Source organism: Pecten maximus, chromosome 10 (assembly GCF_902652985.1).
Source record: "Pecten maximus chromosome 10, xPecMax1.1, whole genome shotgun sequence".
In the NCBI taxonomy this organism is placed as follows: Eukaryota; Metazoa; Mollusca; class Bivalvia; order Pectinida; family Pectinidae; genus Pecten; species Pecten maximus.
Genome location: NC_047024.1, coordinates 16,935,288 through 16,956,613, shown reverse-complemented (window position 1 = coordinate 16,956,613; position 21,326 = coordinate 16,935,288). Strand labels below are relative to the sequence as shown.

At 34.8% G+C, this 21,326-nt stretch overlaps 1 protein-coding gene across 1 annotated transcript in view; it reads left to right on the top strand.

Annotated features, from left to right (window-relative positions):
• Positions 1–21,326, top strand: part of LOC117336550 (aromatic-L-amino-acid decarboxylase-like) — a 37,771-nt gene that overhangs the window by 2,165 nt on the left and 14,280 nt on the right. The window contains exons 2-6 of the mRNA XM_033897162.1: positions 720–932; positions 2,883–2,996; positions 4,442–4,566; positions 6,889–6,973; positions 7,203–7,346. Coding sequence (XP_033753053.1) covers positions 720–932; positions 2,883–2,996; positions 4,442–4,566; positions 6,889–6,973; positions 7,203–7,346 — 681 coding nt within the window. The remainder of the gene's footprint in view (positions 1–719; positions 933–2,882; positions 2,997–4,441; positions 4,567–6,888; positions 6,974–7,202; positions 7,347–21,326) is intronic.

The window sequence follows — 21,326 nt, the reverse complement described above, 5'->3', positions numbered from 1 at the left end:
TCTACATATTCAGCAATATTATTTTTATAAAAGGTTTTTAATAAAATGAGGATTCTGGTTGTGTTCTTTACCTACCAAGTAAGACGACGTCACAAAAGCCTCTTTAATACCGACCAAATGAACCACATTGAGAAGGTACAGCTTCGTGCTGCCATACCGTATATCATAACACCAGCTCTGTAACTGAAATGATGAAAACACCACATTTGTTTACTGGCCTCCTCCCCTTCAGACAAGAAGTAGTAAATAATCTTGTTGAAATATATCCCATAGATCTCCTAATTTCAGCAGACATGAGAACAATGTCTTCTTACCCCAATCCTTATGTTTTCATCCAAATCAATTTTCCTTTTTTACTTCGTCCATCACTCACTGGGATTTCCTCAATCTCTTCAGCTGATACAATGGTAGCTTTCAAACGCTTCCTTACCTATTTGATGTTTTTCGCTACAATCTAAATTCTTTATGTACATACAGTATACACAAATTGATCATAACAACACAACATAACAGACCATCTTATGTACATATCGCAGAACATGACATATAATCGTCAATCTTTGGACAGCTTGTCAGTATCTAGAAGAAAATAGAAGCAGAAAAAGAATTAAAACCATTGTCTTCGTTTAGATAATTGCTTCTTGCGTTCACGAGCTGTAATATAAATGCTACTGTGCATTATAATTAAGTTACGATTGATATTTGTTTGCAATCAACAGAAAGCGCCAGCTATGAATTCGGAACAGTTTTGCGAAAATGGAAGGAAGATGGTAGAGTACATTAGTACTTACCTAGAAAAAATCCGAGAGCGCCGAGTTGTCCACAACGTTGCCCCTGGCTACATGCAGCAGCTTATACCTGCAGAGGCCCCCCAAGAACCAGAGGATTTCGCCGAAGTCTTTAAGGATATCGACAAAATTATTATGCCAGGGGTATGTAAGAGAGAGATAGTATGTCATCTTTTTTTCTAACGTCACAATATTCTTTAACCCTCCGATTTTTAAATCACTTTTCATTTCTGTTAGATATCTCCAGCTCCTGTTCTACTTCTGAGGCATATCCTTATAAACCCTTACGTATAGTCACTTTACCTTTCGCCAGTATTTACGTAATGCCATATTAATCAGTGCTGCGGGTAGGGTGTAAGAATTGAACCTGCAACCCCCATTGCATGATCGAGGAGATTGGAGCTAGATAGTAATCCAAAAGTTTAATTGCGTCGAATTTCCCGAACCTCTCGTTATATTTTATGAGGAATATCAAGCCAGAAATCCAATTGATATGGAGCCAAGATTCCACTGAGAAATACTGTTCTTTTTGTCCTGATGTGCTATCACATTGTTCCCATCTTGGCCAGCGATTGCTGTCCGTATTGCTGCTGTCAAACCTACTGTCCTCTCTTTGTAGTAGCTATTCTCCTCAATCCCACATTAGTTACAGGCTCGTCGCGACGGAGAGTCTGGTTAAGTGCGTCTGTTTCCATTATGTGCCCAATTTAAAACTGTTTTGTAGGAAGTAACCATCTAAGAGCGGTATGGTCAACCCTTAGTTTGAATTTTCTTGCCGTATAGATAATGTCGAAAATGTTTGACCAAGTAAACTGCTGACAGTAACTCTCGTCTGGTAACACCATACCTTCTTTCGGACTTAAGTGTTATATTTGCAAACGCTAACGGTCGCTCAATCAGAATTCCGTTATGCGACTGGACCTGGGAAGCATCACCTATCCCGAAGTTACTTGCATCCGTATCGAGGATAAAGTGTCCTCTGGTCAGGAAACCGAGATTCTGAATCTGTCAGACTATGTTCAAGAGCCAGAAACGCGGAATCCTTACCTTCGGTCCACTTAAACGATATATTTTTCTCGGTCTGCTCGAATAAACACCGGGTCATTGTGGAGAGAGCCTTAACAAATCACCGGTTGTATGAGTACAACTACAGAATACTACGTAGCTTTTTGATGTTCCCAGAGGGGGCCATTTGGACAGCAATTTTGTCTTTTCCCGATGGGTATTAACTCCGTCTTCGGACGACACATGACCAATATATATCGCACGGACTTTGAAAGGAATTCGCATTTTTCGATTTGAGTTTTAAACTGGCGGCTTGAAATCTCTCAAACACTTCCCGGAGTTGATTGGGTTGCTCTTCAAAGATTGAGCTGAATACGTCCATAAATGACCTCAGCTGTTGGTACATTCAGGACGTTAAAACAATACGAACCGAACCAACAATGAATATATCCCGTTAAACCGTATGACAGTTCAATAATACGCGAGAACAACGTGTTTTTTTTTGTGTGTGCATGTTTTGATTATTATCGGTGCGATAATAATGAGATAGTTAAAGACAATCGTCAATATCTCTTTTATTACGATTATGAAAGGGAAAACAAAACAATTAAATATATTTTCAATTCATCTATTCCACTTAGGAATCATTTCCCTAAAAATTAGACGTATATTCACACATACGTTCTCGTAAACCCTATGACTTTCAGATATGATAGATCATCGTATTGTAATTAAGGAACCGTAGACACGAACTCAAAGTCCTGTTACCCGCTAGGCAGGAAAGTACCGAGTGGGGCTAGAATAGAGAAGAATTCCTCTTTACTTGGTCTTGTTTCGGTGACGTAACTAGGCCGTTTGTTATCATTTTTTATATGCAACGGGGAAGTCTAGAACGCCATGGTGCTGCAAACCAAACTATTTGATAATGTATTAATTAACAAATTCGATCGAATATCAAAAAGAAGGCACATACATCAGAAAGCACTGAATTAAGTGATAAATATAGCCGTGGACACCCTGCACTATAGACCAGAGGAAGAAGAGAGAAAGGCAAATTAAAAGTTTCTTCATCTCTTGATTTTCCCCAAGGTCACCCATTGGCACAGTCCTCGGTTCCATGGTTACTTCGCTGCAGGAAACTCCTACCCGTCCATCCTTGGTGACATGTTGTCTGATGCCATAGGATGTATAGGATTTTCTTGGGTAAGTAAACTGTACTACCGGTAGTATGTGTAAATGCTAAGTGGGAAACAAAAACAGCAGATATATATAGTTTCAGTTTTATCAATAAAACCGTTATGGAAATGGAAACAAAAATAAATTAAATAATGATAATGATAATCCATGCTACGATAGATATGGTTTACCTTATCGAATTATCTAATCCGTCAGTTCATTTACCTCGCTACTAGTTCTGAAAGCCTGAATTGATTTTAATGAAATTTGGTCTGGGCTGGGCAAAGGAGATTCAGTGTTGTATGTGGCTCCCCTGTGGTCGGATGGGCGGGGCCTATTATGGTAAATACAGGTAAATCATTTAAATCCCTACTAGTTCTTGACGACCAAATAGGCTTTGATGAAAGGTCTAGAGCATAATTTGTGAAACGAGATCCAACGTAGTTTAAATGTCAGGTATGGCACCCATGAGCCTGGAGGGGCGGAACCCAATATGTGAAATAGAGGTAAATCCCTTTTTAAAAGCGTTAATAGTCCTGAACGACTAAGTAGCTTTTTGGTCTGGAACATTAATGGCCAAAAGAGATTCGATGAGAAGTGTGGCTTCTCTGAGGCCAAAGAGAGAGGATGTCATCAATGAGGGAAATATACATGTAACAAAACCTTTAAAATCATTCTTCTTGTCAAAGAAATATAATATTTGGTCCACATTTAGTTTGAACCATTGTTGAGAGAGGCAGCTCAGAAGTAGGAAAACGTTTGTAATATAAATGTGTCATGATTACTGAAATATCCAGTTGAGAGATGCAGGCCTTTTTGTCCTCTTGTTTTTGTTCATACATCTAGTTCACCCTTCACTACGTTATATGGTTTTTACTTCAACTTCAAGTCCGCCTTTACTGAGTTCCATTATTTTTGCTTGAACTACCAGTCCAGCCTGCACTAAGTTAGTTACGTTGTTTTTTGTTTGAACTACAAGTCTGGCCTGTGCTAAGTAACATTGTTTTTGTTTGAACTACCAGTCCGGCCTGCACTAAGTTAGTAACGTTGTTTTTGTCTGAACTATCAGTCCGGCCTGCACAAAGTAACATTGTTCTTGTTTGAACTACCAGTCCGGCCTGTACTGAGTAAGTTACTTTGTTTTTGTATTCACAACGAGTTCGGCCTGTACTGAGTTAGTAACATTGTTTTTGTATTCACAACGAGTCCGGCCTGTACTGAGTTAGTAACATTGTTTTTGTATTCACTACGAGTCCGGCCTGTACTGAGTAAGTTACTTTGTTTTTGTATTCACTACGAGTCCGGCCTGTACTGAGTTACATTATTTTTGTACAGGCTTCAAGTCCGGCCTGTACTGAGTTAGCAACATTGTTTTTGTATTCACTACGAGTTCGGCCTGTACTGAGTTAGTGCCGTTGTTTTTGTATTCACTGCGAGTCCGGCTTGTATTGAGTTACATTATTTTTGTACAGGCTTCAAGTCCGGCCTGTACTGAGTTAGAAGTCATCACCACTGACTGGCTAGGGAGCATGCTAGCACTGCCAGAAGAGTTCTTACATCGTTCAACAGGCAGGGGAGGAGGAGTCATTCAGGTTGGGTTTCTTTTTAGTCAGTCTTAACGAGTCTTTTATCATATGAGTCATAGAAGTCATCCAGGTGGGGTTTGCCACATATTGGTCCACAAGAGTCGTTCATGTTGTGGTCTTTAGCAGTCTAATCGACTCTGTGATAGTTACAAAACTTGTAATAATTTGATGACAAAGGTCAAAGAAGTGAGCATATGTCGTTTAGCTCTATTGCGTAATGCTCAAATAGATTATGTTAATCCTCTATAGCTTAATGGTTAAATAGATTCTGTTAATCCTCTATACTTAATGGTTAAATAGATTCTGTTAATCCTCTATAGCTTAATAGTTAAATAGATTATGTTAATCCTCTATATCTTAATGCTCTTTAGCTTGATAGTTAAATAGATTCTGTTAATCCTCTATAGCTTAATAGTTAAATAGATTCTGTTAATCCTCTATAGCTTAATAGTTAAATAGATTCTGTTAATCCTCTATAGCTTAATGGTCAAATAGATTCTGTTAATCCTCTACAGCTTAATGGTTAAATAGATTCTGTTAATCCTCTATAGCTTAATGGTTAAATAGATTATGTTAATCCTCTACAGCTTAATGGTTAAATAGATTATGTTAATCCTCTACAGCTTGATGGTTAAATAGATTCTGTTAATCCTCTATACTTAATGGTTAAATAGATTCTGTTAATCCTCTATAGCTTAATAGTTAAATAGATTATGTTAATCCTCTATATCTTAATGCTCTTTAGCTTGATAGTTAAATAGATTCTGTTAATCCTCTATAGCTTAATAGTTAAATAGATTCTGTTAATCCTCTATAGCTTAATAGTTAAATAGATTCTGTTAATCCTCTATAGCTTAATGGTCAAATAGATTCTGTTAATCCTCTACAGCTTAATGGTTAAATAGATTCTGTTAATCCTCTACAGCTTGATGGTTAAATAGATTCTGTTAATCCTCTATGTCTTAATGGTTAAATAGATTCTGTTAATCCTCTATGTCTTAATGGTTAAATAGATTCTGTTAATCCTCTACAGCTTGATGGTTAAATAGATTCTGTTAATCCTCTATGTCTTAATGGTTAAATAGATTCTGTTAATCCTCTACAGCTTGATGGTTAAATAGATTCTGTTAATCCTCTATGTCTTAATGGTTAAATAGATTCTGTTAATCCTCTATACTTAATGGTTAAATAGATTCTGTTAATCCTCTACAGCTTGATGGTTAAATAGATTCTGTTAATCCTCTACAGCTTGATGGTTAAATAGATTCTGTTAATCCTCTACAGCTTGATGGTCAAATAGATTCTGTTAATCCTCTACAGCTTGATGGTTAAATAGATTCTGTTAATCCTCTACAGCTTGATGGTCAAATAGATTCTGTTAATCCTCTACAGCTTGATGGTTAAATAGATTCTGTTAATCCTCTATATCTTAATGCTCTTTAGCTTGATAGTTAAATAGATTATGTTAATCCTCTACAGCTTGATGGTTAAATAGATTCTGTTAATCCTCTATGTCTTAATGGTTAAATAGATTATGTTAATCCTCTATGTCTTAATGGTTAGATAGATTCTGTTAATCCTCTATACTTAATGGTTAGATAGATTATGTTAATCCTCTATACTTAATGGTTAAATAGATTCTGTTAATCCTCTATGTCTTAATGGTTAAATAGATTCTGTTAATCCTCTATACTTAATGGTTAAATAGATTCTGTTAATCCTCTATACTTAATGGTTAGATAGATTCTGTTAATCCTCTATAGCTTAATGGTTAAATATATTATGTTAATCCTCTACAGCTTGATGGTTAAATAGATTCTGTTAATCCTCTATAGCTTAATAGTTAAATAGATTCTGTTAATCCTCTACAGCTTGATGGTTAAATAGATTCTGTTAATCCTCTATAGCTTAATGGTTAAATAGATTCTGTTAATCCTCTACAGCTTGATGGTTAAATAGATTCTGTTAATCCTCTATAGCTTGATGGTTAAATAGATTCTGTTAATCCTCTACAGCTTGATGGTTAAATAGATTCTGTTAATCCTCTACAGCTTGATGGTTAAATAGATTCTGTTAATCCTCTATATCTTAATGGTTAAATAGATTCTGTTAATCCTCTATACTTAATGGTTAAATAGATTATGTTAATCCTCTACAGCTGTATGGTTAAATAGATCCTGTTAATCTCTACAGCTTGATGGGTTAAATAGATTGTTAATATCTACAGCTTGATGGTAAATAATTATGTTAATCTTATCCTTAATGGTTAAATAGATTCTGTTAATCCCTACGCTTGGATGGTAAATAGATTAGTAATCAGTCAATACTTGCAGACACGGACGTGAACCTATCAACACCTACCCTCAATTGGATGAGATGGAAATAATGGCAAAATTAGTGGGGTACACTTCCGACCAGGTAAGACACGCCCGCAAGCGTCAGATAATATATATATTATAAATAAGTGATGAGTTCAAAAAATGTGATTGGACATTTCCCTAACTTTTCAAAAGCATTATTTTTGTAATCAATGCACACTTCAGCATATAGCTTTATCCAGTCCTATTTGATTAATTGTTTTTCCTTGTTTTCACTTCCATATAGCTAAAGTTGTTCTTTCACCTATTATCTGTTTTTACACTCTCAGTCCAACTCGTCTGTGGGGCGATCCGGCCTTCTGGGCGCTGTTCGTATGCGCAAATTGAATACAGACAGCAAGTTCAGTCTCCGTGGAGAGGCACTGAAGGTCGCTATAGAAGAGGATAAATCAAAAGGCCTCATACCATTCTTTGTGAGTAACTGTACAAATCATACTGATTTCATTTATCCTAAGATTCTGTCGCATTCGCAATCCAGTTTTCCTTTTATACCCCGATATTTGGAACGATACCATTAAATAGAAATGTAGAAATTCAGCACATATGTATCCATGACAAAAATGTAAAGATTTTACCAGAAGAGGTGACATTTTGAACGAACATGTGGAAAGTATCAGTGTGCAATCGTGTGACGTCACAGAGGATTATCTATTCATTTAAGCATTGAACGGCTTTCAGTTGGCATTCATAGTCAATATGAATGCCAACTGGACAGAGGCAAATTCCATGAAGCGCGCTAGCGCTTCATGTTGAATTTGCCTCTGTCCAGTTGGAATTCTTATTGACTATGAATTCCAACTGAAAGCCGTTCAATGCTTATATTTACCATCTGCGATTTTTTATTTGTCATGCGATTTTTGTTCTGAAATTTTCAAATTCAAATTTCCCGCGCTTACCAGTAGCAGAGATCACTTCCTGTTGGCAGTTCATAGGCTGGTGAACTCGCAACTGAATTGGTAGGGTTATATAGTGGCAGTGCCATACAATGGTAAATATAACGTGATGTTGTAAAACTTGAATGGTCCGTTGTTTTCTTTTTTAGTTATAACAAAATTTCGGTTCATGGTGTTATCACAGGCGCTTGCATAGAAAGTGAGAATTAAAAAAATGATATCAGTGGTATGTGTACTGTGTAATAGGGAAGGCCGAAAACTCCGTCACGAGCGAAACGGCACCCCATCTCACTTCAATCGACTAAAAAACACATTTATGCAAACAAGCATTCTTTAGACCTTCAGCTGTTTCTGACATAACAACCGTGTCATCTGCATAGGGCAAGATAAACAATTTAACAAATACACCCATGCGCTCTTGAAATAAATTATCAATATGATTGAGTTGGTCAACATTATTTTGCATGAATTTTTTTTCTAAATCATTTGAATATATTGAAAGCAAAAATGGGGAGAGATTTTCGCATTGTTTTACCCCGACATGACACGTGAAAAAAATCGGTCATACCATTTCTAGTTTTTACGCAAGATTTAGTATTTGCATATAAATTAATTATAACTTTAAATGTCTTTCCTGTAATATTATTCTTTAGTAATTTCTTCCATAAACCTACCCTCCAAACAGTATCAAACGCCTTTCTAAAATCAATAAATGAACAAAACAGTTTTTATTCTTTGAAAAGTATATAGATATCAAGGCATGAAGGATAAATATATTTTCAGTTGTAGAGTAGCCATTCCTAAATCCAGCTTGAACATTAGAAATTAGATCAATTTCTTCTGAAAGTCTGTTTAGTCTAGAGTTTAATATAGAAGTAAATACTTTGCTAAGACATGAGACTAGTGTAATAGCTCTCTAGTTATCAAGATTTTTAGCATCACCCTTCTTTTTGTATATAGGTTTTATCACGCCAATTGTCCATGCTTCTGGTACACAGCCAGAGTTCAGTATACTATTAAAAAGTTCCACATATATATATGAAGTAGTATAGACTGTGTACTTTTTTTATACTCATTTAATAGATTATCAATACCCGGCGCTTTATTATTACGAAGGTTAACTATAGCCTGTCTAACTTCATTTTCGGTTACATCACTATTTAGTATAAAGTCAAACATATTGTCGTTCATATCTGGAATAATGAATACATCATCATCCTCATCTTCATCGGAGTCCGAACTATTTAATTTCTTAAAATATTCATTAAACTGACCCAAGGATATATCAGCATCACTGTTATCATATTTAGATTTATTGAATGAATTTAAAATATTCCAAAACTCTTTGGGATTTGATTTTGACGTGGTTCGTATTTGATTTTCAATGTTATGTCTATATGAGTTATAGCTCTTTTTAAGGACTTTTTTATAATCTCTAGACGTTTTGTTCATGTTTACTCGGTTACTATTCGTTTTCTGATTTTCATATTTATGTTTTGCATTAAAAAATGCACGCCTTTTTCTTTGACAGCCAGCTGTAAACCATGGTTTATTCTTAGGATCTTTATATGTATTGCATGTTCTATAGTTTTGTTTTAATCCGAAAGTATCGGTAGCCGAGCTTCGGAACAACTCGGAAATATCATTAACTATATCATTTACTTCAGACTTACTGACCAAAGTTTTATCAGATAAAACATTAAGTGCATCGTTTATATGATTTACTTTATCATTCTTCCATGTTCTGTATCGATTTTGACCTTGACCATGACCTTGACCAATAAACATATTATCAGAGTTATCTGTATTTTTCAAAAGGCCACTGAGAGTAAAACGTAACATACAGTGCACATCGGATATTGTCGGATCAAATTCAGCAACTTCAAAATCATTTATATAAGGGAATGTCCCTGACGATACGATTAGATAGTCAACAACACTGACGTCACCACAGGTCTTCTTACCTAGGTTTTATCTTTACCAACTCTACCATTCACAATGTACAAATTGTTATTTTTACACAGGTCAAGTAGTTTAAATCCATAGGTATTTGGTCTGGATGAGCACTGGCTACGTCGTTGCAGTGGAATATTAAAACAGATAAAGTTTCATAATCATGAAGACAAGAATGTAACTCATCACTATTATCTATATCTACAATATCTACAAGGTCGTCGTCAGATATTTCATAGTCTGGACGTTGTCCAGTTTTGGCATTGAAATCCCCACCAGTATAGTGTTACTTACATTATCTTTAAGTTCATGAAACTCATTTTCAATCTCATTAAATACATCTGGAGACGAGTACCGAGAGTTTTCGGGTGGTATATAAGTACAACCTAAAAGTAAGTCACCCTCAGTATTTGTTACTTTTTCAGATAATTTGACCCATTGAACGTATTCAGAGTCTGTAGAGTAAAACTTCAAAAATTGGTTTAGTTTTTTTTTGTAAACAATTATGATTCCACCGGATTTTTTCTTAAAATCATATCTGTTTTTCATGAAATATGAGTAGTTTTCAGGCATTTCAAGAATATCAAAATTGTCAGTTTTAGTTTCGACAAACTTATATTATTAAACTCAGGCAGAAGCAACTTTGATTTCATACCACATACATTCAGACAAGTGAGTCTTAAGTCAGAACACACATCACCATGGTTACCATGGTGACTAACACCAGGACCTCTTGTGACGCGTCCCTAGTAACGATGGCCTGTTGCTCCCGGCGGAACGGTTTGGTGCGTTTGGTCCTGATGATGAGGTGGGAAACGATGCTGGGATGGCGGCCGACGCTGTTGTGACTGCAATTGTGGATGTAACGTTTGAGTGTAGAGTTGCCCGTCGATATATAACTTATCCACTCTCAACGTAGCCCTTTTCCTATGACGTTTCGCTTCCTTCATGATCGGGATGAGCTCTCTGCGCCTCTCGTTAATCTCGGCGGGGAACTGTTCATTGACGATGAACTCATTTGTGCCCCTTAGTTTATCTGGCGCCGACTTTATACCCATCTCGCGGTCTTTTCTGTTCTCGAATTTGGCTACAATCGTTCTCGGTTTCCCGTCGGATCTGGGCCGTAACCTGTGTACAAAACTGAATTTGATATCGGACTCGATCCCTAGCTGACTCTGGATAAAGTCTTTTACAACCCCTTCCGTTTTTTCCTCCCCTGACTGCTCCGGTAAACCTCCGAATAACAAATTATCCTTCATGGATCTACACTGGAGCTCTACACTGGAGAGCTAGGATCTACACTGGAGAGCTAGGATTTGTTCTTTCATCTCCTGACACTCCCACACTTGATCATTGCGAATTTGTTCTATGTTACTGACCCTCTCCTCGACAAGTGTTTGGTGAAAGTCAATTCCAGTTAACCTCTCCCCGTGTTCCTTTAATTCACTCCTGATCTCGTTTATTGATTGGTCAACCTGCGCAAATCTATTCTCAATTGAGTTCAATCTGTCATATATTTTGGGTAAAAGTTCAAGTTTGGAGAGTCGGTTGTATATATCGGCTATTGCAGGGTCTGAGGTCGGGGCAGGTGGGGGCTGTAGTGTGGTGGGACGGGAGATGACGGTACCGGTTATGGAGACAGAGTCACATTCCCGGTTTGGATTGGAGCGTAGTTTCCGGACATATTTTGCTGTGTGAGTGTGGGGGGCAATGAAGGTGTCATACTGGTAGTATTTGGGTAGCTGGGCTGATAACACGGATTATAAAGTACATTGTGTGCATTAGCCATAACACTACTCGTTGAATACGTGGCACCAGGTACGTTGGACATACTCACTTTGGTCACGGGTGGCTGAACACCGGAATTACGTTGTTTACGTTTTCGACTGTTTTTACCCATAGAATGGTATGTTATCATCTAAAGGGCAGTTCATACATCACTGAAGTTCCTTACCATCCTAAATATCATAGAAATCAGCCAAAAAAGTCTTGAGATGTGGCGTAAAGGGAAGAATTTCAGTGGAGCTACATACCTGTGCGACTTTACCTGTCCACCTTATCAGAGACGTATATATCCTGATATATACAAGTCTCTGATGAAATGTAACTAAAAAGTTTGAACATCCTTTCGTAATATTCTGAGGTGGCATATTGAACAGAAAATATATTATCGGTACTAGTGTATCGAGTGTGCTGACTTCACGTACTTGCACACTTATAATATGTATAAGAGCCACGATATACTTATTACAATTTGACAGTTTGAGTATGAGTAGAGTTTTAAAGTAGTTTTTTCCGAATGTTAAATAAACAAAGAGTTGTCATGGTATCATTATGAAAACTTGACGAAGCCATATTAATATATTAACCCATGAATCTGGGTGATCTGTCAATCCTATCGTGGAACATAGGCAAAGGACTTGTCAACAAGCTCAATGACCCTGACTTTTTAGAAATTGTAAATAAACATGACATTATATTTCTCTCAGAATGTTGGATCTCCAACACAGATGAAGTAGATTTACCTGGGTATTGTACATACGTTTTCCCAAGAACTACTGGGAAAGGAGGCGGTATAGTGATTTTTTATAAAAGTAATTGCGCCAATTATGTTCGACTTGTTGAAAATATATATGAGTGTATATACTGGGTAGAAGTTAGTACATGTAATTTATTAGAACCTTTATTTCTATGTTTTTGTTACTTTCCACCGGAAAATAGTGTGTTTTATCATAATCGTGATACCGATATTTTTCAAAATCTTGAAGATTCTATTATCCGTTATAAAACGAACGGAAACATCTATGTTACCTATGACCTTAATGCTAGAACAGGAACTAGGGACGATTTTATTGCAAATGATGGTCTTAACAGATCAGATATCAATAATGTTTTTAACTATAGTAACGATTCAACTACTTCTAAACGTACGAACATGGACAAAAACGTAAACACTTATGGAAGAAAATTATTATCCGTATGTAGATCTACCAGCATACGTATTGTAAATGGGCGTCATGCAGATGATAAGCAAGGGAGTTTTACTTTTTATAGCACAAATGGCACAAGCCTAATTGATTATCTGCTTGTGGACTGTGAATATATGTCACGTGATCGACATTTTTCTTCCGGCGAGTTTAATACTCTGTCTGACCATTCACCATTGTCTTTTACTCTTGAATGTAGTTATTTGAATGAAAATGTAAACCATGATGATAAATCATGTACAGGTAGTACTCTACCAAATGTCCGATGGAATGGAGATAATGTTGGTAATATATCTAATGGTCTTAACGAAATGGCGGAAGTACTTATGAATACCTGTGGTATGCATTTTAATACTAAAGAAGATGTTGATGTATGTATAGCCAACTTTTGTGGCATTGTAAATGATATAGTATTACCTAATTGTGATATTAAAACTTCGAACTATCAATCGAAATGTAGTGCATCAAATAAGGCGAAAACAAAGACAGAGGACAAACTATGGTTTTCAGAAGAGTATAAAAGAAAATACGGGGAATATAAAAAGGCCTTATTTGACTATAATATATGTACGTCTGTTTCAAATCACACTATTCTCATAAGAAAAAAGGCTGCGTACAAAAAATTAGAATTTAGATTAAAAAGGCAATATATGCGTCAAGAAGGTAATATGGTTGAGTTTCTCAGAAAGTCTAACCCCAAACAATTTTACAAATATTTCTCAAAACGTCGAAATAACGCCTCAAATTCTAATATTAATATGGAGGAATTCGTAGAACACTTCAAAAACTTGGGCGGAGACAGTAATTCAATTTTAGACAATATTCCTCTAGATATGTCAAATGAAAACACAGATTTCGCTGTGTTTGAAGAACTAGATCAACCATTTACTGAAGAGGAGGTACATATCGCCATTCGAAATCTAAAAAGAGATAAAAGTTGTAGCGAAGATTGTATCTTTAATGAGTTATTTTTAGAATTTGAGGAAATTATGCTTCCGTGTATTACGAACTATACTCTAGTTTATTTGAATTTGGTTATTTCCCGGAACTTTGGTCACGTGGTTGTATAGTACCGATTCATAAAAAGGGCGATGTTAACGACACAGGAAATTATAGAGGCATAACCCTGGTTAGCTGTATGGGGAAACTATTTACATCGGTCCTGAATAGAAGACTTTTAAAATGGGATAAAGACAATAACGTTATTTCTGATGCCCAATTTGGTTTTAAAGAGGGTAGTTCAACTGTCGACGCAATATTTGCGCTCCAATCTCTGGTTAACAAAACATTAAAAAATAAAAAGAGATTGTATTGCTGTTTTGTAGACTACAAAAAAGCATTTGATCTTATTGACAGAAGTAGTCTTTGGTGTAAACTTGTAAAGCAGGGAGTCCAGGGGAAATTATTAAAGATTATAAAATCTTTGTACGATAATGTAAAATCATGTGTTAAGTACAATGGCCATATTTCAGATTATTTCAATAACCGAATCGGTCTCTTTCAAGGGGAAGTCCTCTCGCCGATTTTATATAGTCTTTTTGTCAATGATTGTGAAATGAATTTTATTACTGAAAACAGTCCATCTGTTGAAATAGGTTTGATTACAATATTTTTGCTTATGTACGCGGATAACTCGGTTTTATTAGCAGAATCACCAGGTGATTTGCAATCTATGTTAAATGCACTGCTCCTGTACAACAACAAATGGAAACTTACACTTAATGTAAATAAAACGAAAATATTGATTTTTAGAAATGGTGGACGGGTAAGAGAAGATGAAAAATGGTTTTATAATAACATTGAAATTGAAGCTGTAAATGAGTTTAATTATTTGGGTATGCTTTTTAATTTTAACGGCAAATTCAACAAAACACAGCAACATTCGGCAGAAAAGGGAAGAAAATCATATTTTTCATTATTAAATAAGATGAAAAATCATAACTTTAATGTTGAAACTTTATGTTCAGTTTTTGACACATATGTAAGTAGTGTATTAGGGTATGCAAGTGAAATATGGGGTTTTCACAGAGCTGTAGAAGTTGAGAGAGTGCATACACGCTTCTGTAAATATGTCTTAGGTGTTGCTAAAAATACATGTAATGACCTAGTATATTTTGAATTAGGTAGACTGCCAATGTATATTGTTAGAAAGTTAAAAATATTGAAATATTGGATCCAAGTTAAAGATACAAATAATTGTGTGGTGAAAGCATGCTATGAGCAAATGTTGTCAGATAATGATGAATGGACTGTAAATATCAGATTAGAATTGGATAAGTTAGGGTTGGGATACCTATGGAACAGTAATTACGAAGGGAAAACAATGTATAAATTGATTGAAACAAATTCCATGAAATTCACACACATGAAATGTTGTCAAATATTAGAAACTCTCCGAAAGGTGTTTTGTATCAACATTTGATAGATAATGACGGTCTGCAATTTTATTTAAGAAAACCTATTGATAAATTATATAAGAAAGGTATTTCAAGAATACGATTGTCCTCACATCAGCTTAATATAGAAAGTGGAAGATATACGAATATCGCTAGATCAGATAGATTGTGTACGGTATGTAATAACCGTGATATTGAGGACGAGTTTCATTTTATTCTTAAATGTCCTTTTTATTCAAATCTACGTGCTAAATACCTGAAGCCATACTATTTTCGTAAACCTAGTGTATTTAAACTTGTTCAACTACTTAGCGTAAATAATGTCAAGGAGTTGAATAATCTGGGGAAATTTATACATTTTGCATTTAAGCAACGCTCTGATGCATCATAATTTAGGTAAATTTATTTATGAAAATCTTGAAAAATATTATCGATGTACATCTTAATATCTATAATATTAGGACAATGTTAAGCCATGAGTAACTGTGTAGGTATCCTTGTAAGGGTGCGTTTATATATATTTGTCACCATCCTGTTAATTGCTGCATCAATTGTGTACTATTATTATCATGTTATATGTCATGAATCTCATAAGCCGTAAGGCTTACTGAATAAACAAATTGAATTGAAACAAATTGAATCCAGACACGACCGCGGCTCTATTACACGCCTCAGTTAACTTTGATGCACAGGTAGATACAAAGTACGCATATTTTTATTCGTGACCAGTCAAGCATAATCCTTATCGAGAGCGCCTTGGCCGGTTCAAACATTATCTGAGTTTACCTGTGGAAAATGTAGGTATAGTCTGTTTCAGTATACGTATACATGAGACTCAAAGGTGACTAACAAGTGAAGAAAATGTTTAAGAATGCCATTAAAAATAACATATACATTCATATGACGTATTAATAACAAAATGCATATAGTGATAATTTATTGCTTATATTAATAATGATATTACACAACACTTTATAAATGAAATAATGGAAAAATCTTTTATAATTAAAAATGCACCATATACAGGTAACAATGATATACAGTGTACTTTCAATCATTTTTTCTTGTTTTTTTCCCCTTTCAATTAGATATGATTACTATATTATAATCAGCAACTAATTATTACTAATTGAAATATTGTTTCAACAAAAATAAAGGTACATTTTGTTATAATCACATCAAGAGTTAACGGCACAGACTTCAATGATATGCAGTCAAAACTGTTGATAAGAGTATGTGTATATTACCAATGAAAAATCACCAATTATTATTCCCTCAAAATTAGAATAAACAGTATACACCTTGGTCCAAACATTTTACCAATTCCATTAGTTATTTTTCTCTGAACACTTAATGTACTAGACGTTCCTGAAAATAGATTATAGATTGCAATGGAACGTACCCAGATTATGTCTATAGGGTTCATTTCTTGGAGAATGGTAGGGAGGATATTATTTGGTCCAAGAGGGATTCAAATATTCAGTGAAGGCAAGGCGCAGTGATAGATGCTATTGGAGATGTGTAGATCGACAGTGTCCATATGTTGACGCAGCTTCACATCTTGTCCACTTGGAGTAATACATCCGGGATTATGACAATTATATACCCGTGTATCGTATACTTGTGTTTCCTGAACATCAACATTAAATTCTATAAAGGGACCTAAGTGATTATGATATACTTTGAGAAATTGAACTTGTGTATTCTAAACATTATATAATTCATAAAGTGACTTGAACTTGGATTACCATATACTCGTGTTAAAGGAAGTGACAATTATATAGACTAGTGTTTCTTTGTAGTAATAAGATTGAACTATTTATTACGTGAATAATTTCGTATGTGAAGACTGCATATATAAGACAACCGACGATATGATTACCAGATTCAGATTCAGATATGTTTATTAAAGTGTCACGTATTGATACATAAAATATACATAAAATACAAGCATAATTTCATTAAAAACGTTAAAATGCATCAACACCCAGCCATATTTGGCTCATGAGACACTACTACAGTAAAATCTTGAGTGTCAATTAATATTAAGACTTATTAATAAAAAGTTTTGTCTTCTTTGGTACATATCAAACAATAACCTGGCGACGTCTTTTTGCAAATTATCTTCTTTCATAAGAAATATTAATTTATCTTTGCTGTTTAAAGCATTAAAATTCTGTAAATTAGCTTCTGCTTTATTAAAAACTAAAAGTCTCAAGTCAGAGTAAAAATCGCAATCAATAAAAAAGTGAGTTTCATCCTCAACATGGTTTGATGTACAATATATACATTTCCTTTCTTGTAAAGGAATTATTGGCCTGGCGTATCTACCCGTTTCTATAGCTAATGGCAGAGAACCACTTCTAAAATTAGATAAAATTCTTCTGTGTGATCTATTTCTAATATTTTTAACATAAAAACTTGTACTAATTTCATTTTTATATAGGCGGTAGGTACGCAACTTATTACCATTTACACGGTTACTATCATTAAAAAGATCATTTTTCCAATCTATCTGGTCTCGATTATCCAATATCCGCTTAATATCACGAAGTTTACATTTAGTCGAGCGTTGACTGTTCATTACATCAGATAATCCAAAACTGTGTATAATAGTGTCACATTTTCTTCTCCAAGACTTTGGCGATTTTGTGAACTTCCGTGATTTCTAGGATTATACTGATTTGTGCTTTATTATTCAATCAGTTTCATTATCATACATGATTTGTTTTACTTGAACTATTAAAATGTCATTTAAAGTGTTTTGTTTTTAATTGTATCTCTTTAGTACATTATATATCCCTATTATATATCACATCACAATGAAACCGGTAATATTGACTTAAACTTATTAATAATGTTTCCTTACAATATATGTAAAGGTTAAAATTGAACAAATGTATTTTCTGTTTTATTTATAAACCATTATAATTATGATAAAGTGTGAAATTTATAACAATGAAAGATACAGAGCAATAAATTATTTTCACTAATTTATGAAAGTTTTACTTTTCATATTTTAACAATTTTTTTTTAATTATATAAAGGTATTTGTGACATATATTTAGTATCCATTATATACAAACTGTTAACAATATGTAGCACAGGTAACACAAGTAACCTGAGAATCAATTACTTCTCCAAAACAGGCTATAACTTACCTGTAATTAGTGCCTATTGTTTTCTATTGTTCCTACCCCCAATGTTAAAATAGGATATGTTGACTGAGTGGGAGACACCCTCGTCCCCTATCACACACGCGAGCACAGGTAAATCGGGCTTTGCTCATGAGGGTATCACTTCGGGGCAAATAGAGAGCTACTTATAAATTATCTCTGTCCCTGGTATTACAAATTGTACCACCTTTTCATTAAAATTTTTGTTTTGTTCACAAGTTAAGAGAAATGTTTACAATTAAAAAAAAATAAGAACACAAACAATACATTTTTGTTAGCGCGGCATGCATCAATAATTAGTTAGATATCGTTTTGATACAATATACGGAATACAAACTTAAATATTTACATTTGCGCTGCATTGTCGCTATATGAACCAACTAAAGTCTGATTCGGTTGACGAGACTGTGAACCTAAACACGTATTAAAATAATAGTGCAATGAAAGTAAATAAAAAATGTAAAGTACGGGACCTAAAATGGTACGTAACATGCTCTATATGTGAAATATTGTCGATCTGTGACAAGTGCATTGTACCGTGACTAGAGATACGTGTCGCTCTGATGCGTTGATTGACATTCACTACACCATTTGTGGGCGTGGTTTTAGAATCATGGATTGTGATTGGTTCGTAGCGTTGGCAGTATTACTCGTGTCAGCGATCAAATGTTTAAAACATATGGTTACCCAATTCAAATCAATACCATTTGCTCACCCTTGAATCGATATACAAATTCTTTTATTACATTTACATGTACATGTGTATAAAGCATAATTAGAGTTTGTACTGCAAGACGAGGTTCATGTATTTTTTGTGTGGCGTGATGCGATGGAGACGGGCACGACAACTCAATGAGTTCGTGCTTATTTTGAAAACACCAGAAATATTTTGTCTAAGTTTATAATCATCCCGAGGTTTGATGCCTTACTAGGTATACTTGTGATAATTGACGTCCAGGAGAGTAATAGCAGGACACGAGTTATTTGCCAATTCATGAAAATTACGCATGAATTCATGATCATTCAGCCAATCTACGGCTATACTGTATTTTACGTTTTCTCAAAATCCGAAGGAGCATGTTAATGAATTGTTACATGGTAAAAACAATCAGTACAGGCAGGGACGTATAATAAGATATTCACAACTTGTACTGTACATGTTTTATTTCTAAAATAAGTGTGACATATATATGTAACCTTTAATGTTAACTTTGACGATATTCCATGTCGCCATTAGGTAAAAAATGTCCATATTTTATGCAAAATCTAAGCACTTTTTTCAAACAAAAACTAAATCATGACTCGTGAAATTTATTCAGCTTTTCATTGATTTAAAAATGGAAAGGATTGGACAAGTATTTTTTGAGAAAATGTGCCCACAAAAGGTAGTATATATTTGACAATCATTGTTTACTATACTCTGTAAGTGCCGCCATTAGGTAAAAAATGTAGATATTTTTTTCTAAATCTCAGCACATTTTTCAAAATATTTTCCAATAAAAACTAAATCATGACTCGTGAAATTTATTCAGCTTTTCACTGACTTAAAAATGGAAAGGATTGGACAAGTATTTTTTGAGAAAATGTGCACACAAAAGGTAGTATATATTTGACAATCATTGTTTACTATACTCAGTAAGTGCTGCCATTAGGTAAAAAATGTGGATATTTTATGCAAAATCTAAGCACTTTTTTCAAAATAAATTCCAATAAAAACTAAATCATGACTCGTGAAATTTATTCAGCTTTTCATTGACTTAAAAATGGAAAGGATTGGACAAGTATTTTTTGAGAAAATGTGCACACAAAAGGTAGTATATATTTGACAATCATTGTTTACTATACTCAGTAAGTGCCGCCATTAGGTAAAAAATGTAGATATTTTTTTCTAAATCTCAGCACATTTTTCAAAATAATTTCCAATAAAAACTAAATCATGACTCGTCAAATTTATTCAGCTTTTCATTGACTTAAAAATGGAAAGGATTGGACAAGTATTTTTTGAGAAAATGTGCACACAAAAGGTAGTATATATTTGACAATCATTGCTTACTATACTCGGCAAGTGCCGCCATTAGGTAAAAAATGTCGATATTTTTTGCAAAATCTAAGCACATTTTTCAAAATAATTTCCAATAAAAACTAAATAATGACTCGTAAAATTTATTCAGCTTTTCATTGATTTAAAAATGGAAAGGATTGGACAAGCATTTTTTGAGAAAATGTGCACACAAAAAGGTAGTATTTAACTACAAACAATTAAGGTACGTCATATTTGACCAGTATGCTTTTCACTCAACACGACCGTCGGCAAAAACAAAAATACGACAAAAATCGCATACATCAATTCCAATTTCACAATAAATTAAACATATAACATGTTATAAAAACAGTCTGTATCAATAATGTTGGCTAACGATGACGTAATACTTACTTCAAATGGTTTGTTTACACGTCAATTTTCTAGTTCAGCGAAGCGGTGTGGAAGCCATGCAGACATATGTAGGTGGCGCTTCAAAAACAGGGGAGTTAACTCGATGTAACTCTCGCTACGTCGTTACTAGTAGAAAGAGAGAGTTACGAATCCCTCTATATATGTCCCTGGTACAGGTAAAGGTGAAAGGTCGTAAAACTCTGACCACGACCACGTCTCCAGCTGTGAGTCTTCACACCTTTTCCTACGATCTTAATCCCCATACACTTGCCAGGCCCCGGCCGGTGGTGGCCGGTGGAAACACCCGAGTTGAAACACGGGGCGTACCTAATCCACTACGCTCGAGTGGCACTCGCAACCCTGAGGGTGAAAGAGAACCATAACACCTGACGCGTACTGTAACTATAGTTACTAACCTAGAGTCTATCGCGATAAACACATAACTATAGTTACTAACCTAGAGTCTATCGCCAGTCGATAAACACATAACTATAGTTACTAACCTAGAGTCTATCGCCAATCGATAAACACATAAATATAGTTACTAACCTAGA